The sequence below is a fragment of the Diorhabda carinulata genome, chromosome 10 (genome assembly GCF_026250575.1).
Source record: "Diorhabda carinulata isolate Delta chromosome 10, icDioCari1.1, whole genome shotgun sequence".
NCBI lineage: Eukaryota > Metazoa > Arthropoda > Insecta > Coleoptera > Chrysomelidae > Diorhabda > Diorhabda carinulata.
This window is the reverse complement of record NC_079469.1, coordinates 8,143,267-8,164,845: the sequence shown is the minus strand read 5'-3', so window position 1 is coordinate 8,164,845 and position 21,579 is coordinate 8,143,267. Positions and strand designations below refer to the sequence as shown.

Genomic DNA, 21,579 nt, shown 5'->3' with positions numbered 1-21,579 from the left:
ATAGAGAAAAACAGAACATCGGTATACTATACTCTCTCTCTACTCTCTCTATTCTGATTGGATCGCCATAACAATTTTAATAGCGAGTAGAGAGTGGTAAACCAATGGTCTTTCTCTGTCTTCCAAAAGTAGTTTTCTCTATCTTTAGTATGGGATAAATATGATCAGCTGACGGGTTGATTCGTTTGTTATTGTTTTTTTGTACTTTAGAAATGAATAATTCCCCTTAATATATTATTAATGATTAATTCTTATCACCGTAATTGATATTTTACTGAGTCTTGTAGTTTTTATAATTTTTATATGGGCGTGTAAGTTGGTGAATCGTTAATAACTACTCAATTGTTGGGCTAGGTTAGAATCGACAATCGTCTGATATGTGATCTCGTTAATCCCTGATCATAGTTTCCGAAAAGTCCTATTTTATAAATAATTGTTTTCGGCTTCGAACATTGTGATCACAGATCACCTATATAAAGTAGGTGATTCGTGACCACTGATTTATCTATTATACGAGGTTGTTTATAAAGGCAATTGAAAATGATTTATATGGAATTCAAATATAAGACTTTTTATTAACGACAGATATTGACAATTTCATTATGATAAATTGGAATAATTTCAAGATTTATGACCTGTTTAAAAATTCAACGGTGATATCCATAAATTCTTGGGGTTTATCGAGATGTAGCCAATGGGTTGCACCTTTTATGTATGTAAGTTCTGCTTTTGGAAAATATTTCAAAATTTTTGGCAAGTCACTTTTTCTGTAAGTAAACAAATAATTAAAAAAAACCGACCATACATGTTACATATATAAGTCAACGTCATTATCAGATTTGTTTGAAACGGACATAGACAGAGGCGTACTGAGGTAAAATAATAAATAGATAATAACGTTTTTTCCGAAACATTTTGTTGAAATTTTGTATATGTCTACTCGAAAAGGCATATTAACATAAAATCGAGTTAAATTGGATATTAAATTAAACCGGACGAATAAAATATATACTTACGGTACAAAATTCGAGTTTCCACCAGCAACAAATAGAGTAGGTCCCTCATATCTCATAGTGTCATCTAATGGAAAGACGCATAAATGCTTCAAATCTTTGGCGAGTACGGTTAAGTTAACTCTCCAGCCGTTACTGAAAAATCAACGCTATATTTCTTAATACAATTTCGCACCACCAATAATCACCTTCCGTCTTGTTTTTTAACAATATTTGACAGGAGGAAATTTCTCAATCGACTGCTGGCAATCTTCGGAGTTAAATCATTGTCCATCATTTTTACTGCCTTCGATACTGGTACACCAGATGGAATTTGAGCTGCCAAAAGTATATCGAATATTTTTGCGAATTCAGCCATATGCAATCCTGTGATTGGTGAAATATCGGCTACAATTAACTTTTCCACAAGCTCCGGCTAAAAATATTAATCCTGGCTCAAAATATACAATGCTCCTATCACGATTATTTGGCCGAATCTGATTAAATCTTATACCTTTATAATAAAAAATGAAAAACACCTAATTCTACGGACATAGTTAATATTAAAAATAGAAAGAACGGCATGCAAGTGGGATTTTACTATTGGAAGAGATATAAAGAGTATCGGTTTGTCACTTTCTCTAAGCACTTCTGATTTCTTTGCCGTTCCCAACACTCGAAATTTAGCAGCGCTCTAGAGACGTCTAGTAGGGAGAGGCGAAACTACATACGACGCCAATAACACAAGAAGGGTACTTCGAGAATGTGCTCAAACTGTAGCTACACATCACCTATAGGATGGTGCATTTCCCTAAGCACTCACGACCACAATATTTTCCGTTCCTTTTAGTCCAGAGCGCTATAATCGTAAGCCCAAGTGGAATGGCCTACGAGGCGTTTTGAGTGATAAATATTAACGAATGGCAAAACACAACAGCGAAAGCTTCAAGAGGTTATGTTATAATTTTAAGTTATTGCATTTTTTGGTGGAGTTCTTAACTGATTTACATTAAAGTAAAATCATATATCTTCCGCGGCGATAGTAAAATATTTGGTGGTGCGTCACAAGAATGCTTCAAAAGTTCTTATAATATTCCATTCCGCATCAAATAATGAGATTTATTCTCGTGGCCGCAATTTGCATTGCTCAAGTTTTGCAAATTCCGCTAATTCTTTCAACGCCCACTTGGACGCACCTTTTGACAAGGGTCGTCGTGAACATTAGTCATAACGTCATCAGTGATGTTGTAGCCGCTATATGGAACGCCCAAAAGAGTATTTTAGACGCCGCGAACGCTTGAAATGCCTCCATATTAGGTGGTTTGTGGCAGTAGGACCAAACCAACCCCCGCCTAAATTGTTTTTATTTTTTATTTTATTTGTTATTATTTTCATATTACCATGATATTGCGTTGTTCTCGCAAAACATAAGTTTATTCATTTACACCGTTAATTTATGGTGACTTATAGATCTAATCAAGTTAACTATTGTTTCTTATGGGATATCACTCTTCTTCTACTGCAACAATAAGCTCTGAAATCGAATTTGGGGTAGAAGTCTAGCTCTAATATCTTCTTTTCAGCTTATCCGATTAATGTTCTGTTGAATTTAGGTCCGGACTGTATGCCGGCCACTCCTTAACCCGAAAACCGACTTCTGCAATGTAATCTTGTACGATTCTCGCGGTGTGCGGCCTTGCATTGTCATGCAAAAAGGTAAATTAATATCCAATGTAGTCGACGTCAGGTACCACATGAATTGCTGAAATCTTCTGGATATATCTATCAGCCGTTAAAACTCTTCTTCCGTGAACACGGTCGACACTACGAATGAACACATAGAAATTGCACCCCAAATCATGCAGGAACCACCTCTGTAAGCACTCCGATCTTCGGTACACTTTCCTTTTTCGGTCGCTACCATAAAGACATATTCTGGTCTCATCCCCATTGTTCTAATGTCCAATTCAGATGATCCTGTGAAAAAAGCAGGCGTGCTTGCCGATGAGCTGGAGTTTTGGACAAATCGCAGGTCTTTTAGAGGTCAAATCATGTTCATGCAGTCTTCGTCTTACTGTCCACTGACTAATAGTCACTCCTCGCACCTCACGGAGATGTCTTTGCACTTGAACAGCATATTAAGGTGATGATTTCTTAATGTTGTTGATACAATAAAGCGGTCATCACGAGAGGTTGTAAATCGCCTTCTGCCTGATCCAGATCGCCTATGAAAGGATCCAGTCTTCTCATAACGCTGGCATACTCATCAAACTAACACACTTGAACACTATCAAGATTATAAAAAACGAATAATGTGCAAATTGCCGTTGCAGACGCAATAATTATATTATTCGCCAAATTTGTTATTTTCGTTACCTTTCGCATATTAAATTGTCTTTGAAACAGTATATTTCTTTTTTTGATCTGATGAATAATTTAAGAAAAGAAATCAGTTCAAGTTTCTATGCACGCAAGTGTGTAATCTAAGTTAAAAAAAAATAATGCGGAAAAACGAAACAGATTTGCTCATTTACAGCTATATTCAACATACTTACGTATTTTAAAGAATACAACATACATGATCTTCCTCCCATTGAATGTCCTAATAAAGCTACTTTTGTAAGAGAAATCCGATCGAATAGAGCTTTCATGTCTGCTACAATATGTTCGTATGTATGAATATTTGTATGAGGGCTTTTACCATGATTTCGACTATCTATAGCTATTATTTGTCTGGGGGGTTTGGTTTTTTTACTATATTGCTTACATTTTGCAAGCCAATTATTTTTTGACCCAAGTAAACCGTGCATTACTATCAAAGGCGAGGCAAAATTATCAAAGACTTCGTATGATACTTCCACCGATGTGATTTCATCGTTACTGGTAGCAGAGCTCTTCTGTATTGAGTATAACTTTGAAAGATGTGTTAATAGATCTGGAATTTTATTTTTAATATAAAGTGGGAACATTACTATGTCATTTTGGCATTTTCTGGACTTTTATTTGATAATATAAGCCTCATGTACGAACTTACAAGTCTACGTAAATAAATAATGATTCAAGTTTTTATAGCTATTTGTGCAATCTATCTGTAATATAATATGAAAGTAAGATCTAAATTCATTATACTTCTTTAAAAATGGTATTCTGCTATATATATGTACAAGGACGATACTAGTTTTTATATAAAATAATTTTATGAAAATTGCCTAAAAAAAATTCAGTCGAACACAATGTCACTTTCAAAATAAAAAATCCCTATAAATATTTGAATTATCATGTCATGTACAGATGCTTCGTAATATTTTTATTATTATCCAAGATTAACACCATTATTAGTGTTACAAATAATGGGATTGAAATGAACATGAACGGTTAATTGTAAAGAATACAAGGATTAATTTATTGAAAAGTAATGTGATTTGCTCACGTAGGTGTTTGGTGATGTATACGAAAATATTGATTTTTCTTTCAGGAAGCAGAGTACCTAAAAACTGTTTTATACTTATGTAAGCATTTCAAATTCCAAAGCAATGGATTCAATAGATGATCAGATAAGTGACACAAATACTTCTTTTGAGAATCTATATCCAGCACTAACACAATGCTTTGTTATTATAATTTGTGGGTAAGTATAGTAAATTTAAAATAAACATTGTATTATGTATTAATATATTTAAGTTACTTTATGATGGAGTATTTGCTTACCCGTATTGTTTCTTCTTTTCAAAATAAGTCTATTGATATAGTCTATATATGATAATTAATTACAGATATTTTGCTGGACGTATGAATTGGATATCAGAAACAGAAGCGAAAGGATTAAACACTTTTATAGCAACTTTTTCTCTTCCCTCTTTAATATTCATGTCTCTAGCCGAGATACAACTTGGCCAAGTGAACTGGATCTTTTTGTTATCCATATTATTAGCAAAAAGTATCGTATTTTTTTCTGTGATAATAGTAACGCTTTTGGTTGGAAGACCCTTGAATTTAGGAAGGGCTGGCATTTTTGCCATTTTTTGTACACAAAGCAATGATTTTGCTATTGGATATCCCATAGGTAAGAATGAATCAACTTATTTTGTATTTGTATACGGCTATTTCAAATTACTTAAAAATTATTTTCTGTGATTATTAAATTTGATATTAAATATTTAGAGAATCATTTTGATACGAAGTGTGTAATACTTTGGAGAAAAATTGCTCTAAATTGAGAATTAATTGTATTTGAAATTTGTTATGTCTATTAAATTCATATTTGTTCTTTACAAGTAGTTTTTTCAACTATTTTCAAGCTATCCACAATTAATTCTATTGAGTATAGTGCTAAGAAAAACTAAGGAGAAATTTTCTGTTTAGGATACTTCAAAATCATAAATTTCTGTTTTAGTTGCTGCATTGTACACGAACACCCATCCAGAGTATGCAACATATCTTTATTTAATGGCTCCAATAAGTTTAGCCATTTTGAATCCAATATCATTCATACTAATGGAAATTGGTAAAAGGAGAAATAGTGAAAGTAGAGAACAACTTATAATGGATGGGGAACTAACAAATGGCTCAAATATGCACAAAGAGAGGTTGAGGATGGCAATTTCTGTGATGAAAAGTATTTTTTTGAACCCTATTATACTCATGACCATTTTGGGAATTATAGGAAATTTAATTTTCAAACACAATATTCCAGTGTTTCTCAGTGGAACACTTCAAGTAGGTCCATGTTTTGTTTATCTTTAATCCGCGGTAGTTGAAAGTTTTAATTATTTATTTGATCATTAAACTGTAGTCAAGATGTTAATTGTTTCATCAATTTCCTATTATTTATTAACAAAATAATGGAAATAAATTTCTGTTCATTCCACAAAAATTCAAATACACACTGATTGGTTTACATCCATGTTTATTATTTTAGGTCTTAGGCTCAGCTTTTTCAGCAAGCGCCTTATTTTTACTAGGTTTGAGAATGGTTGGAAAGGTGCACAAATTAAAAGGAGCTACTTTGGTAGTACCTGGTATTTTGATTATGGTGAAATTGTAAGTATACGAAATATTCACTAAAATCCAACTAGATCAAATAAAATTTAGAATTTAGTAGAATTTTTAACAAAAAGCTTTCTAAAGTAATACATCTTACAGTATTGGAAAAATATTTATGGAACATAAGAATATCAATGTAGAACATTTAATCAACTGAATTACAATCGTGTCAATGTTATTTTCAGTAGATCATCTCAATCAATAATAAAAAACTTTTTTTGGTCCTCAGTTTTCTACTAAATTTTACCAGAAAATGGTGAAAATGTGTGAGGATTTATCTTTGACTCATATTTACTTTGACTGATTAATTTCAGTTCAGGTGTCATAAAATGCGAAGTTCTAGAAAATGATTTTGTACCATTGTTTTTAAGAATAAATATTCCAAAAACTATTTCCAAAGGAGGAATTTATAGTGAATAATGTACATTACATCGTAAGGCAACAGGTTCTCAAAATTGCTTTAATTATTTCCAGTTTCAGCTAGTATTTAATTTCATAATAATTGTTAAATATAAATATATATGACATATGTATTTTTAGATTAGTTTTGCCACTCGTTACCAGAGAAGCTATAAGCATTTTACATCCCGGATATAATGAAACAGAAACTGTAGATTTGAGTACTTATGGATTTTTGTATGGTACTTTTCCATCTGCCCCAACAGTTTTCGTTTTTTCAACGCAGTATTCTATAGATATAGATCTGGTTAGTTTTAATATAATATTTTTATAATTATTGAAACAAAATAGGTTTCTTAATATTAAACCTGCTTTATGTGTCTATAAGTAGTCATAGTTTCCACAACAACCCCTATGATTGAATTAATTTAAATATTTAAACAATCTTATACCCACCAATATATAACAATTACAAATACAGTACTGAAAAAGGCGAATGTACATTTGATATAAAAGTAATTTAAATGTCTTGTTTTATCACACCTGTTTTAATGGTTAATATTAATATGGTTATTTCAATAGGAGACACATTACATTGATGTTGTGAATGGTACATGTGGGAATTTTGAATAGAAAGAAAGTAAAAAAAAATAATTTGATGAAATATTAAAATGATATAAAATAACATGGCTATGTGTATAACCAGGTTGCTACTAAACTGAATCTTCATATTCATATAAAATGACTGCATTAAAGTTCCCATATAAAAAACGAATTACTTTTGATAAAAAAGTAGTTCAAATGTCCTGTCTTATCACACCTGTTTAAATGGTTAATATTCTACATATTCCAATAGGAGACACATTAAATTGATGTTGTGAATGGTACATTGGGAAATTTGAATAAAAAGAGAATAAAGAAAAAATAACTTGATGAAATATTAGAATGATATAAAATAAAATATGGGTGTAAATAAGTTGCTATTAAACTGAATCTTCATAATCATATAAAATGAATGCATCAAAGTTCCCATATAAAAAGCGAATACAGATTTGATATAAAAGTAGTTCAAATAGCCTTTTTTCATTTCAATAGAAGACACATTAAATTAATGTTCTGAACGGTACATTTGGAAATTTTGAGTAGAGAGAATAAATAAAAACCGATGTAATAAAGTATTAATGACTGTATGAGAGCTCCCATATAAAACATTAAATGCTGATCTAGAAAAACCATAGGAAACCGAAAAGAAACACTGCAAAAACTTGTTACTGTATTAGAAAGAATTTTAAAAAATGATAAAATTTTAAGTATTATTCCAGGACTGGATAACTTCAAAAAGTTCCTTCCGAACTTAAATGCTGTATGATTTTAGGACCATCTGGATCTTATGAAAATATGCAACATCTTGTTGCTGAATTCTCTGGAAGCATCTAATGAGACTAGTATTAGCAGGCACTGACAAATACAAGTTTTGCAGAGGAGAAACTCAGTGTCATCTAACTTTTTTGAAGCCAGAACTGGCAATGGAAGTCATTAGAACTATTATACTGTTAGGCGACCTAAGGTGTCCCGATTATATAAGCTATTATCTTAATCTTTTACTATTTTGAAACTCTATGATATATATTTATAATTTTATTTTTTAGATAGCAAGTGCAATGGTGGTTTGTACCTTTGTCAGCGTACCACTGATGTTTATATCTGCAAAAATGATCACCATTACAAATTGTGATCCTTCCGAATATATAAAAGAGCTTGATTCATTTACCTTAGACATAAGTATCATTAGTCTCGTTGCTTCCTTGTGGGTACTGATAGTTCTGATAGTTACCAAAAAAATTATAAGAATACCCCATAAAATTACAGCAGCTTTAGTTATATCACAGGTATTTCCATTTATTCATATTTATAATTTTACAGTAAATGCTTCTGAATTTCGATATTTAAAGCAATAGTTAGTATGTTATAACATCAGATTAGACTATTCGCTTTGATATTAGTTTCAATAATACCAGTCTTTGGATTGCTACTTGGTATCTTTGTTATTGCAGAGAGCAATTGTGATGCTCATAACTATTAATTCAATTATTAGTGTAAAGTTTGACTTTTTTAAAGTATTTATAAGACTTTTCGATGATAACTGTTAACCATTTGCATTATCTGTGTCGTTAGTTGTTTATATGTGTAATCATTTTCTGTTTCTTGTTAAATCTGTGACACTAAATTAGTTTCATAATAAAATTTAAGTCACATTGCTGGTGGTTAAAAAAAGTCCATTTAAACTACATCTTAGAAAATCTATAGTGTCTCATACTTATACTAAGAATCTATTAAAATAAATTTATTATACTATTTGAGCTATATTTCATTATTTGTATAATTAGTTGGAAAAAATTTATCAGCTTGTTTGAAATTGAAATTTTTTCAGCTTATAGGCTGTTTGGGAGCTATTTTATGGAATACTTTACAACAAAAAGAAGGTTGGGCAGGCTATTTACAGTTCACACTTTTTTGCACTGGAGTTTACAGTACTAGATTGTGGACTATGATTTTAGCTATCACATTATTATTTTTACAATGCAGAAGTTTGTGTTACGTAATAAAATTGCAACCAGCATTTCTTCTTTTAGGTTGGGGGTAAATATTATTTATTAATTAATATATAATAATAATTCTGTACAAATATATTATACCTTTTGATTAAATCAATTATGTCGAGTAGAGATTATTTGTTGTTCTAATGTAAAAAAAATAATGTATCCTTTATAATATGTATTTCGCTAGATTTCTTGTAGGATGTTGAAATATATATATATATATATATATATATATATATATATATATATATATATATATATATATATATATATATATATATATATATATATATTTATATAATTTTTTTTAGATTATCCGTTATACTACTTATATAAATTATTTTAGATTACCCATTATACTTGCTGCTTTACTGTTAGCATTTGATAAATCTAGTACCACGCCATTTGACAAGAGAAATCCGAATTTTGTGTACGGCGCTTCACAAGCCATTTTAGCAGTCTCCTTACTGGTGCTTTGTTTCATAGGTATGTAGTAATAATAATAATAGAAGGAAAATTTAAAAAATATGTATTATTTTGTTTTATGTTAACAGTGACTGTAGGCTGTTTGATACTTCACCAAAGATATCGTAGACGTTTAACCCGATATATGGATCTTTCTCATGAGATAGCCTCAGATCAAGATCAGTGTCAATCTACCCCTGAAGCTGAAACTGCTACAGATACTGCTGCTTTAAGTCCCAATCCCAGTACCAGTTCAGACTTTTTAGCCATTGGTGTTTTAGATAGTGTCCAGACACAACAATGTTGCAGTTTACCTACAATTGTTGAAGGCCGTAATGAAGAAAAAGACAGTCCAGTGACTGACATTGAAGATCTTTTAGATGATTTTAAAAAGAAAAATGGTAGTCCTGATATTAAAGGATATTTGACAGTTTTAAGTGACGAAGGGTAAGTTTTAATATATACATTACAATGTTATCAATATAGGGTGATAATAAAAAAAATAACTTCAAGAACTAAGTTGGAATTTCTGGAACCGTGAGTGATATTCATACTCTAAACACTGTTTACACTACCATTCAAGGTAAACCCAACTAAACTCAATTTACCTTCAGTTTCTGAAGACGATAACTTGGTTATCAAAACGCGCATCAGACAGTGTAATGGTAGTGTAAACAGTGTGTTCAGTATGACTTCAAGAATATTTTAAATAGAAGTAGTTATGGGATGGATAGATCCAGAACAAAATCGAACAGTATGCGGGATCACTCTTGGAAATTGTTTTCCTTCATAGTAATTTTATTTACCAAATAGGCTTGAAAAACCACCACTGGAATTTTATTGAAAGTTTTGCATTACAAGCAAAGTCTTATGATATTAAAGAGATATCTGTTAAACAACCAACAAAGTTCACACTAATTTCTCTAAAAGAATGTCTATGTTATATCAAAAAATCTTAAATTATATTTATACCTCTATTAGACCTATAAAGTTGTCCTGTATTTTGAAACTGATAAGTTACTGATAATTTATAAATTAGAGGAAAAGGTAACTGAAAAAATGAAGACATGGAAAGCATCAGGAAAAGATTGCATAACAGTGGACATGCTAAAAGCAGGAAATAACTTCATGATAGACCGTCTAAGATCTATGATGAATGAAATATTAGAAAACAGGGGTGGCATCGGAAGACTGGTAAACTATAAGAGAATCATAACCTTTGTTTCATAGATCTTGAGAAGGCTTTCGATAAGATAAACAGAAAGACATATGGAGGTTCCTAAAAACAGTGGAGTGGATGAAACGATAAACGAAATCAAAGAACTATATAAGAATACAAAGAGCAAAACATGTAATATCAAAAAAATTCAGGATAAAGTGAAGAGTAAGACAGGGATGTATAATAACCCCACTGGTTTTCTCAGTTGTGTTTGATGAAGGAAAAAAACAAACAACACATTGGAATGTTGAAAATAATTTATAGAAAAGAAAGATGATACATTAGAGAAGTAGTACTACATTATAGTTCGACTGTACACGCACATTACACCCTCAAGTGTAGAAAGAAATGTTAAGTAAGTAATTGACAAATTATAGTATTGAGAAGTCATATTATGCTCTTACAAGACTGTCCAATTTAGTTTATTCTGATGATACCGCAATCAATTTTATCAAATTATGATTGCTATTTAATAAACATAATTGTAACATGCATATTTGTTGTCTTGAAAGTTTTATTAGAATATTTATAAGTGTGTTGTAGTAGTAAAATAATTATTTTAGAACCAGTCCAAATGGTGAAGGCATTTGTCCTGTAAGATACGGTTGCTCTGGACGAGAAATCTGCCATGGTATTATAAATCAATACCAAGAACAAATAGATGATGATTTGGAACTTATCGAAGAGGAATCTGAATCACACGAACCACAAATTTTAAGACATACAGTTTTGTTGATTTTACTACTTTGTTCAATGTTTGTGGTAAGAATATTTTTTGACTATTTGACAGTTGCAATATTTGCTTAATAAAAATAAAATATCTTCTTCTAGGGACTTGCATTATCTATTTGGACTTTGGTTATGGAACATATGTCAGGTATCTACATCGAATTATCATTCTTAGATGCCACACTTAATTTCGGACAAAGTATTATAGTTTTCGCTATTTTCGGCTTGAATACCAAAGAAATTATTTTACCTTTATTGAAATATTGGAGAAAAATATGGTATGGTGCTAATACGTTGATCTTGCCTGCGTGGGATGAACTTAGCCCTGAAACGAAACATATCTGTGATCAGTTTGTGACTCATCATATTCAAAATTGTAGAACAGCTATAGCTATAGATAAAAGGTGAATATTCATACATTTTTTTCTCTTGAAAATTAATCTCTATAAACAATCTTATCACAATTGAGTCAGAAGTTGGGGAACAACTATTCTGATCCCCGCGATAAGAAGGGGCCTCTGTAGCTAACTTCTTCTGTAACATATTATACAGAAGCGCAAACGTAATTTATTATACAGGGTGATGTCATCTTTTTTATTAGCTTTATAGTTTTCATTATTTTGAAAGGTTCCAGCCTTCAGATACCACTTTGGGTTAGGATTAAAATTTTTTTGATAGTTTTAGAGTAGTTCTGACAGATTTGTCCTCGTATTAGATATTAGATTGCTGTTTCGTATTATATTAGCTGCTACTGCTTTCTCAATGCACGTTCCTTTTCAGTCTCACAACTGAGTTTTTACCCGCAATTTGTACCGTGTGCTTTAGTGAGTTTTGTGAACCCAGATTGATAGTGAGGTTGAGGACATTACCTTGTAAGATCTTGTCATCAAAATATACGAGTAATTAAAGAATACTAAAGTATTGCAAACAGTCATTGAAGTAAATATTCATATAAATATTATTTTATTTAATGTCGTTTTAAACAAATTTGGAACTTTGAGAAAACAGTTTAGATATACTGTAATGTTTTTCATATTTATTTACACTCTTTCTATTCGTGGGGTGAATTAATAAACCCTCTCTTACGTTCTTAATTTATTTAAACACTATGCACACACTTTAAAAAAATAAAGGAACAAAACAACTGAATAAACAGACCTTCCTAGAAATTATTCAAAATAAACAATGTAAATAAACCGATTGCTATAAAAATTGGTATAAAAACAAAGATCAAACGAATTCCGGGTGTTTCATCAAAGGCGGTGCCTTCGCCGAATTGTTGTGATTAGTCGAAACCCACAACATTATTCGGGGTATTTTCCAGGGATCTGAAAATTGGTATCTGCAATGACTGACCCTATCTGGTTGTTGTTAGTAATTAACATTTTTTGAAAACTTTTTTGTTCAAAAAACTAATATTGCACATTATTTGGAGCCTAAAAACAAAATTCCACAATAAACAAAATTCTTCAGAAGATTATCCATATGTCTAAAAATTGGTACATACAATTACTGACCCTGCCTGGTTGTTGTTGAGTAATTAATATTATTTCTGATCTTCATTGTCTAAAAAACTAATATTGTACATTATTTGAGGCATAAAAAGAAAATAACAAAAGATAATAATCTCAAATATTACATTATTCTGTTTCATAATATTTTTCAATTTTTCCATAAATTCCAATGCAAGAGTATTTGTTGAAAGCCCTAATTGACTCAATTGTCAAGTTGAGGAGTGAAACTGAAAATGTAGACTATGATAAAAAAACAATTTGTGGTACTCTAGATGAGGCAAAGGGAAAGAATCAGTTCGCTTTATTACAATCACTTGCAAATTTTTCATTGCTACTGTATATCTGTGTAACCAGTGATTAAATATTGATTATTTATATCAGTCTATGTTATTTATTCAGCATTACATATTTTTCAGTGTATGTTTGCAAAATGTGTTGTTATAATTCATTTTATTTGTGCAAACCTAATTAATGGGATGGTTTTTCAGATGGAGGTTGAAAATCTACAAAAACGTATTTTCTGGTGAAAGATTTGTTGACTGGTTAATAGAAGTTGGTCTAGCAAGGGACCGAGTGGAAGCTGTGAATTATGCAAGACATCTTATAGAAGGGAAAATTTTAAAACATATTAATGGAGTATATCATTTTTACGATAGAAATTTATTGTACACTCTAGTTTAAATTAGAGCGATTTTTTACAGTAACTATAAAAATGATCTCATAATATGTTAACATATTATGCTTTTTCAAAAATCCGTATTACAGCTAAATATTCAATTTAATTTGAAAAGTATCCACTGGATCAAGATATTCCTTTTTTTGTTAATTGGTAGTAAGACTTTGATGTATATTTAATATTTAAGATATCGTAATGAAACTGATTGTTACTATTTTTATGAGACATTATTTATGTTTAATATTGAAGTTACCAAAGTCAAGTTATAAATTGTTATCATCTAGATGTAGGTAATATAGTTAACTGATATAGATATAAGGTATAACACTTGATATAATGACAGAAGTCAGACATACTTTCAGTCAGTCATTATAGTGGAAACCTCTTATGTTCCAACTTATTAAAAACCCTGTATTTTCATTAATCAATAAATGTTTGTTAGTTGTTACTGAAATGCAAGTAAAATTTTATGGAAGAGATTCTAATAAACGATAAAATTGTTCGAAAACCAAAAAATTATTTTTTGTAATAATTGTAATTCTGTTTACATAGAACTAACAACACAATACTTGGAAAGTAGATTTAAAAGATATGCAAAATAGCAGTAAATAATCTTAAAATAAATGAAAAAATGGAGTCTTTCAAAAATAATCTTGATAAATAAATTTAAGAAGAATATGTGATTCCATTTTATGATTTTTTTATGTATGTACATCAATCATTTGAATGAAAGCTACGACACTGCGGTTTGCTCGATATTTTCTTTAATATTGCACGTTACTAAAAAATGTAAAAAATTTTAAAGTTAAATATAAACAATGCCACGTCAGGAACCACTTGATGAGGTTAAGTCTAGCAGAAATTGATAAGTATAAATTTTGTCAGGAGAACAATGAAACTGCAGTTCACCATTACAAGCATATGAAAAAAATGAAGCCAACTCAAATACTCGAGTCCATTAGTACTTTCCAATACGTAAGGGGTATTTTAAGTCAACTTAAAATTTAAGTTTCGATCTGTATCTTATTATGGTTGACTGAATGTGTTGTCGTTCTGTCTAAAATGTTTCAAATATCGAAAGTTATTTTGGTAAAATATTTATCGAATGTGATACATAATATTAATTTTTAATTATTTACACAAAATACAAAAATATTGCCAAAATATGCATTAAAATATATGTAGCTTGCCTTAAAAATTATCCATTGAATGCCTGGGCAGCTTATGTAAGTGGAAATTTTGATACATAGTTTAAAAATTTGTATTCAATAAGTTAACAATCATTTGAGAAGAATGGCAGAAGAAACTACAAAATGAATCATTTTTGGAGGTTTGCTACATACGTTTAATTATAAATAATTATTAAATACATTTCCTGCACAAACAAAATTATAGATCAACTTCATTTTTTATTATGAATTAAATTGTGAAGAATATTGTTGAAAGAGTTCGAATAATTTTTTTTAGATGTCACTAATTCTAACTTCTTAGTAAATATGTATATTTCAGGTCGTATCTGGTGGAAAGAGAACTAAATAAATGTCAAAGTGAGGCATTCCAAAAAAGGATAATAAAAAACTTAAGGAGGAAATCATAACAGAGTAGATATACATCAGTGAAGGCCAGATAAGAGTGGAAACAACTGCACTAAAGAGGAAAGAAAATGGTAAAAAAAGAGAATTTTATTGCAATATGAATCAGTGGATAAAAGAGAATGAATATGGAGGAACAAAAAAATAAAATAGAGAAAAAATAAAAAATGTATGACAAATATCGTATAAGAGTAGATTAAAAAAGGAAACAATTGCATTAAATAGGAAGATATAAAAATAGAAACAGTTGAATGTAACGAGCATTCAGTACATTCAATAACATGTAGAGGAAGACACAGAAGTAGAGTGAAAATATGTGAAAAACTTTGATTTCTGAGAAGGTAATCTTAGGAATCAAAAATTTAACCAATCCATTAAAAATATGCATAGATACTAAGTTTTTCTTTACTTTTGCAACAATATTGTGGATAAAATTATTATATTAAGCATGAAATTTAAAAATGTCGGATTATATTTTTGTAAATGTTTGTTGTTGCTATTTACAAATGTGAATATTTAAAAACTGATCATTTCGTACTGCATGCAAAACATTATCGCTTCGCAAGCCGTTATTTATACATAGTAGGTTGCAATACATTAAATATTATAGGCCTGTTACAGGACTAGCAGAAGGCTTATGTCTTTAACGGCACTTGGTCGCCCACTATTTAGCTATGAACTAGAATTACAGTACTCAGTTGTAGGTTACACATGATTTTATTTTATTGATTTGGCATTTTAATCCATAAATAATATACAACTACAAACAATCCACATTTGCAAATTATAGTATCAACAAATGTAATCAGAACATATTTCAATTGACTAATAACTACAGTTTGTTTCCAATATTTCTTGTTTGTTTCATAATTCTTTTAAGTGGTCACCTTATTCCTCTTTTAATAGTTTTGTTTATTTTACAGCAGTTTCTCTTTGTTTTCTAGTTTTCTTTTATTGGTTTTTGAAGTGAACAGGCTATCATCTGAATTCTGAAATTCTGCTTATACAGCCGAAAACCTAGTTATTACTGTTAATTGATACTGCTTTACCAATTATCTTCTTCATAGTCAGAAGTTAAAAGAAAAATATAAAAGATTATATCAATACAAACCATACATCCTTTGCCTTTTATTTAAGATTTTTATTTTTAAATTGACATTTTCATTCTGTTTGGAATGAGCTTGGTAATATTTGATTTTTCTAAATACCCATGTTCCAAATCAAACCAAATGCTTATTTCAGTAGACAAACTTTATTTCCATTATAACTTATACAGTTATCGAAAAACTGTTTATCAGTCTAAACAGTAAATAGTCTATGAAATATTTCTGATGAATTCTCTAATCGAAATATGAAATTGGGTTACGTAAACCAAACTTGAGGTATTCCGTTTGTGAAATATAATCGAAATTTTTATTCATTATTTAAAAATTATTGTAATAAGTACATACTTTGGGAATTGAAATTATTTCGATTATATACAGAATTACAGCTAGTTCTTTTATCATATTTGATGATTTTGCAGCCTATAATAAGTTGTTTCAAGTTTATTTGTATATGATTGTGCAGCCAAAAATTATATACAAATTAATAAACATAGGCTGAAGTAGAGACAATATGGACATTAAACCAGTTTGGAAAGTATTTTGTAAAAACTGTAGGTTTTGTAAATTATGCAACAGCTCAAAACACATCGCTTATTGTTTGATATGTTGTTGGTAAAACAATAAATGTTACATATAAAAAAGTTTTTAATTGGATAAGAACACCAAAACTCCTTTGTATCCTTCAATTCCTTAAGAATGCTTTCCATTGTGTTGAGAAAAAATATGTATAGTACATTTAAACTGGGAAGGTAATATCGGATGAACTAATAAGGATTATAATAAAGAGAAAGATTTTGCAATTAAGTAATATGAGTAATATGAGCGACCCAGACATTAACAAATACATACTTTCACAATTCTTAATGAGCTAACAAAAATTTTGGATGTATGATACACCGTGGAATTATGAATGTGCATTATTTTTTATTCAAATTCCCTTTAAAGGAGCTGTTGAACCTTGACATTGTTGAGTAATTCCAGCAGTCGCCATCCTCGGGCGCGCCTGTATGGGCAGGAAGAGGGAGCTCGGTGGCGGCATATTTTTTTAGGCTTAATCAAAAGTAGAAGCAATCGTGCTGTGGGATAAATTGTATTTGAACTGTAATTAGGTATCTCGAACAATATATGTGGGAAACCTAGTGAAGAGACCATGAAAAACCCACTACGCCAAAGCATCAGTTTCTACCTTTTATTAAGTTCTGACTGGTGCTTGTGATAATGCTTGGCTTGAACGTTGCAACATCCCTGGTGCTTAGAAAAAAAGGTCAGGAAGGCCAAAGCTGTCCAGACGGCTCGGGGTTGAACGGACCTAGATCCTAAGGTTGCCTCGATCTCCATGCAGTGCTTCCAACCCCGATAAAGTCTGTTAAGGCCTCTCAAACAACGAGTTGGCTCCAAAAGCTGTCAAAATGAGAGAATCTGCAGCTAGTCGTCACTAGAGCGGAACAACCTGATACCGGCTTCACAGAAGAAAAGCAGCAACCTCTTCGGTTGATGAATTAAATCCTAATTTGACAAAAGGTTCTTGTTAAAGCGCTTGATGGGCTTTTCAAAAGATATCGGCCTTTGGTAATTCCAAGTGGAGCTTAATGGCTTCAGCTAAATATGTTGAACTAACTTTACAAAAATTGACAAATTATTATTTAAAATTGTTTAAATTTTACACTGAACTTCAGGAAAGTGGAAATTAAACTTGAATTACCAATATATATATATAAAATATAGAATTTATCTTTATATTTATAATTTACTTTTTTTTGTTGTGTGGTAAATTGAAAACAAAATTTTTGTTTGAAGGTTTGCTCACGTGCATTTATTTATAATGGTTATATAGGTAGAATTATGCAACACACTCAACAGTAACGCAAAGGAATTTAACACACCGAACAAAAAAATAGTTTTACAACGGCTTACGGATCAATAATTTATTCTACGTAAAAGTAATTCTTATTTCAATTTCACCGAGGTGCTAATTTCGCATTTATTTCAAACAAAGTGATTATAATTTGATTGGTATAAGTAGACTCCTGACATTCTGACTGCTTAGATTTTATCACATTAATTATATTAACTTTAAGTTTTCTTTTTTTTTAGAATGTTATTTTTATCTTAGAATTATACAAGTTCATATCGCACTTCCGCTCAAATAGTATCATAAATAAAAAAATTAGAAAATTAACATCTCTTATAGCTACCAATGGTACTAGAAAACTAGAAAAATATAATTTTCTATGACAAAAATCAAATAATTTATATCTCGCAAGATGTAAGTAAAATTTGATTGTAATATCAAATGCTATCTTATAAGAAAATGCTATATTTATTATTTTTTTTAAATTTCGATTTCAATTGTGTATATAAAGTGACACCTTTTCTCCCTTTGTAGATAAAATATAAATATAAAACCTATATTTTGGATTCCCTCTTCTTCTTCTAAAGGATGTACAGGTACAGATGATGTTAAGAAAACTAAAAATGGGAAGATGGTGTGCTATTAAAATTGCAATAAATTCATATTTGTAGTATAAAGGAAGAATATGTAATGAGAACTTAAATAGACTAAGAAAGTGCTGACGTCATCTATGTTTCAGCTCTGTTGGTATTACTGGATTAACGTCAAATGTCCTTTATACGAAATCTAAAGAAATGGCAGAAAACAACTCACATTGAAACATATTATCATATAAAATAACTTCATATTTATTGATCACTACTTTATTCTAGAACAAAGCTGTCCTCAAATTGTTTTATGACCTCACATGCCCCTATTCTATAGAAGTGTGAACAGCTGACATAACACAGATCAAGCCAGTGGTATGAATTGAAATTGTGTTAAGCAAAATAAACTTTGAAATTTGAGAATTGATTTGGAAGTAATATAGGTATTAAATGATTACACCTTACAAATGTTACTGATTTTATAGACTATTTAGTTTTATTATAAATATAAGGAGGCGAGAATCAGATGTCTTTTGACGTAGTTTTTTCAGAGTTTTCTTAACAAAAAAATACTGATTTTGTATAAATAGATAATTAGAGAAGAAGCTTGATTAGTTGGTTGAAAATATTCTGAAAGCTCTAGGAATATTTGAGCAAAATCTATAATTTTTTGTAGATTATTCAGTCCCTAAAGTCCAAATTATTTACCAATGTATCCCACACATTTATCAAATAAAAGAAAATCTGAAAGTGCATAATTCACAAAATTAATAATATCCACATCAATGGAAAAATGACTTGATAGCAGTATTATAATAGGTTTACATTTCGAATTTAAATGATTAAAGATAATAAATTATACACAAGCCATATATGTTGCTATAATCATTTCATTCAATCTGTAATTAGGTACATTACATTATCACGACATATAATTCCCGATATTTTGTGGTATTGTGTACATACACAAGCTGCACAATACATATTATTTCTCTTCCCCAACCTAATATTTTGATTTTAAAAGAAAAAATAGAAGAAAAAATTTAACAGTGTAATGTTAGTTGCCTACATTTTATATATATATATATATATATATATATATATATATATATATATATATATATATATATATATATATAGTGTTTCTAAATTGAGATGAGTCTTTCTCATAACGAAATTTCTTCAACCTACCTCTTTCAGGTAGTTATCAACCTTAAAAGGTGTTTACTAAAATTGAGTTTTAAATTTCAATAAAGCTAGAAAATTCTGTAATTTTCGTATACTTGTAAAAGACTTACTGCCGATATTTTTTCAATATTCCTTAAACGAGGGTGAAATTAAAAACCCTTACTTTATTTCAAATCAAAAATTTTTCTCATGATGGAGTTTTATTCAATAAAATTATAGTTTGAAATGTTTGTTTTATTTAAAAAATTTTTTTTATTGTTAAATTATAAATTATGGTGTTTTTTTTTCGTCTGCACCTATTGGTTTTGGAAAAAACTCAATTTTAGTCAGCACCTTCTAAGGGTGATATTTTTGAAAAAGGTGGGCTGAGGAAATTTGGTTATGAGAAAGATTCTTCCTAATTTCATACGAGCAATCACCTCCTGAATTTTGTCGCATGAATTTAGAAACAACCTGTACATATTGAAGTGTGTTATTAAGAACAAGGCAAAGTATGTTTATTTTTCATCAACAATTTTCTGAAAAATTTCTAGTGCCTAGTCAGTTTATCGTATAAAAATATCTATAAAAAAATTTATTTACATTTTACATATACCTTTTCTTCGTTTTCTCATTATTTTGGGACAATATGTATATCATCCCGTTTATTTAAAGCATGAATAATGTGAAGTTACAATGTTCACCAGTCTCTCGAAAACTTTTATTTGAACAAAGTAAATTAACGGCAAACAATTTGAAGTACAAAGATACACAGCAGCTGCGCTTGTCATTTAAGCTAGATAATTAAGCAAAAACTAGTACATACTTTATAAAATAAACTAACAGCATATATATGATTCTTAATTAGAACCTCTTAGCAAATTTCAAGTACCCTCTGTTTTTAGAAAGCAGAACAAGTTAGTTTTTACAAACATAACGTTATACTCTTTACGTATTTGTAATAGGTATACCAAAATACCACAATTTTTCGTTCATTGTTATCTCTAAGTTTATAAAGCACATAGTTTCCTTTTTTTATACCCACCTCCAATAATCATCTTATTGTTATCCTTTTATTCTTTTTGAAATCCAATTCGTCATTTGGGTTGTTCAGTGTGGACGTTCCAAATCTTCTGCCCCTCTTATTGTTCTCATACGTATATACGTCTTCTAACAATGGGCTTCATTGTTTGTTTTCGATAAATAATTTAAAAAACGAAGTATTCCAAACAAAATATAAAGAAGAAACTCGTGATATTACAAAAATTGAAAAATAAAAAAACTGGTCTCATAAAATGTATTCGTTCTTCTGTTAAGTCAATATTGTTCGGTTTTCATCGTGTTTTTTCGTGATTCGAAATAAAAACGCCAAATACCTATATAGTTTCATTAAAAAATTGCAATATTTTATAACAAACGAAATTACTTTTTATTAGTTTGCCGATTTTTAAATTACATCCTACTTCAATTTGTCGAAGGATTGTTTTATATTCGTTCAACTCCTTTACGTTCAATTTGTATATTTCTTTCAAAGCTTCATTCATTTCGATATTATCTATGATACCTACTTCTCATTTCTCCGTATATTTTGAAACTATTAAAATAATCTATAATTGAAACAATTATTTGTCATTGAAT

General features: G+C 29.8%; 2 protein-coding genes and 1 long non-coding RNA gene across 3 annotated transcripts; 1 reads left to right on the top strand and 2 right to left on the bottom strand.

Annotated features, from left to right (window-relative positions):
- Positions 1-544: 544 nt before the first annotated feature.
- On the bottom strand, positions 545-3,991 carry LOC130898622 (protein ABHD11-like). Its single transcript, XM_057808040.1, has 4 exons — positions 3,548-3,991; positions 1,202-1,428; positions 1,017-1,148; positions 545-767 (listed from the first exon to the last, which is right to left on the bottom strand). Exons 1-4 carry the CDS (start codon positions 3,959-3,961, stop codon positions 629-631), a joined length of 912 nt encoding a protein of 303 aa, XP_057664023.1. The 5' UTR covers positions 3,962-3,991; the 3' UTR covers positions 545-628.
- Positions 3,992-4,214: 223 nt separating this feature from the next.
- Positions 4,215-16,976, top strand: LOC130898621 (integral membrane protein GPR155). Its single transcript, XM_057808039.1, has 13 exons — positions 4,215-4,404; positions 4,468-4,620; positions 4,766-5,055; positions 5,386-5,708; positions 5,911-6,032; positions 6,576-6,741; positions 8,084-8,323; positions 8,866-9,074; positions 9,381-9,520; positions 9,589-9,946; positions 11,282-11,480; positions 11,550-11,851; positions 13,450-16,976. The coding sequence occupies exons 2-13, from the start codon at positions 4,526-4,528 to the stop codon at positions 13,640-13,642; spliced, it is 2,637 nt and encodes an 878-aa protein (XP_057664022.1). The 5' UTR covers positions 4,215-4,404; positions 4,468-4,525; the 3' UTR covers positions 13,643-16,976.
- Positions 12,695-21,232, bottom strand: LOC130898623 (uncharacterized). The gene is made up of 3 exons (XR_009059910.1): positions 20,987-21,232; positions 12,955-13,021; positions 12,695-12,883 (listed from the first exon to the last, which is right to left on the bottom strand). It is a non-coding gene; the product is annotated as an uncharacterized LOC130898623 (long non-coding RNA).
- Positions 21,233-21,579: the final 347 nt, after the last annotated feature.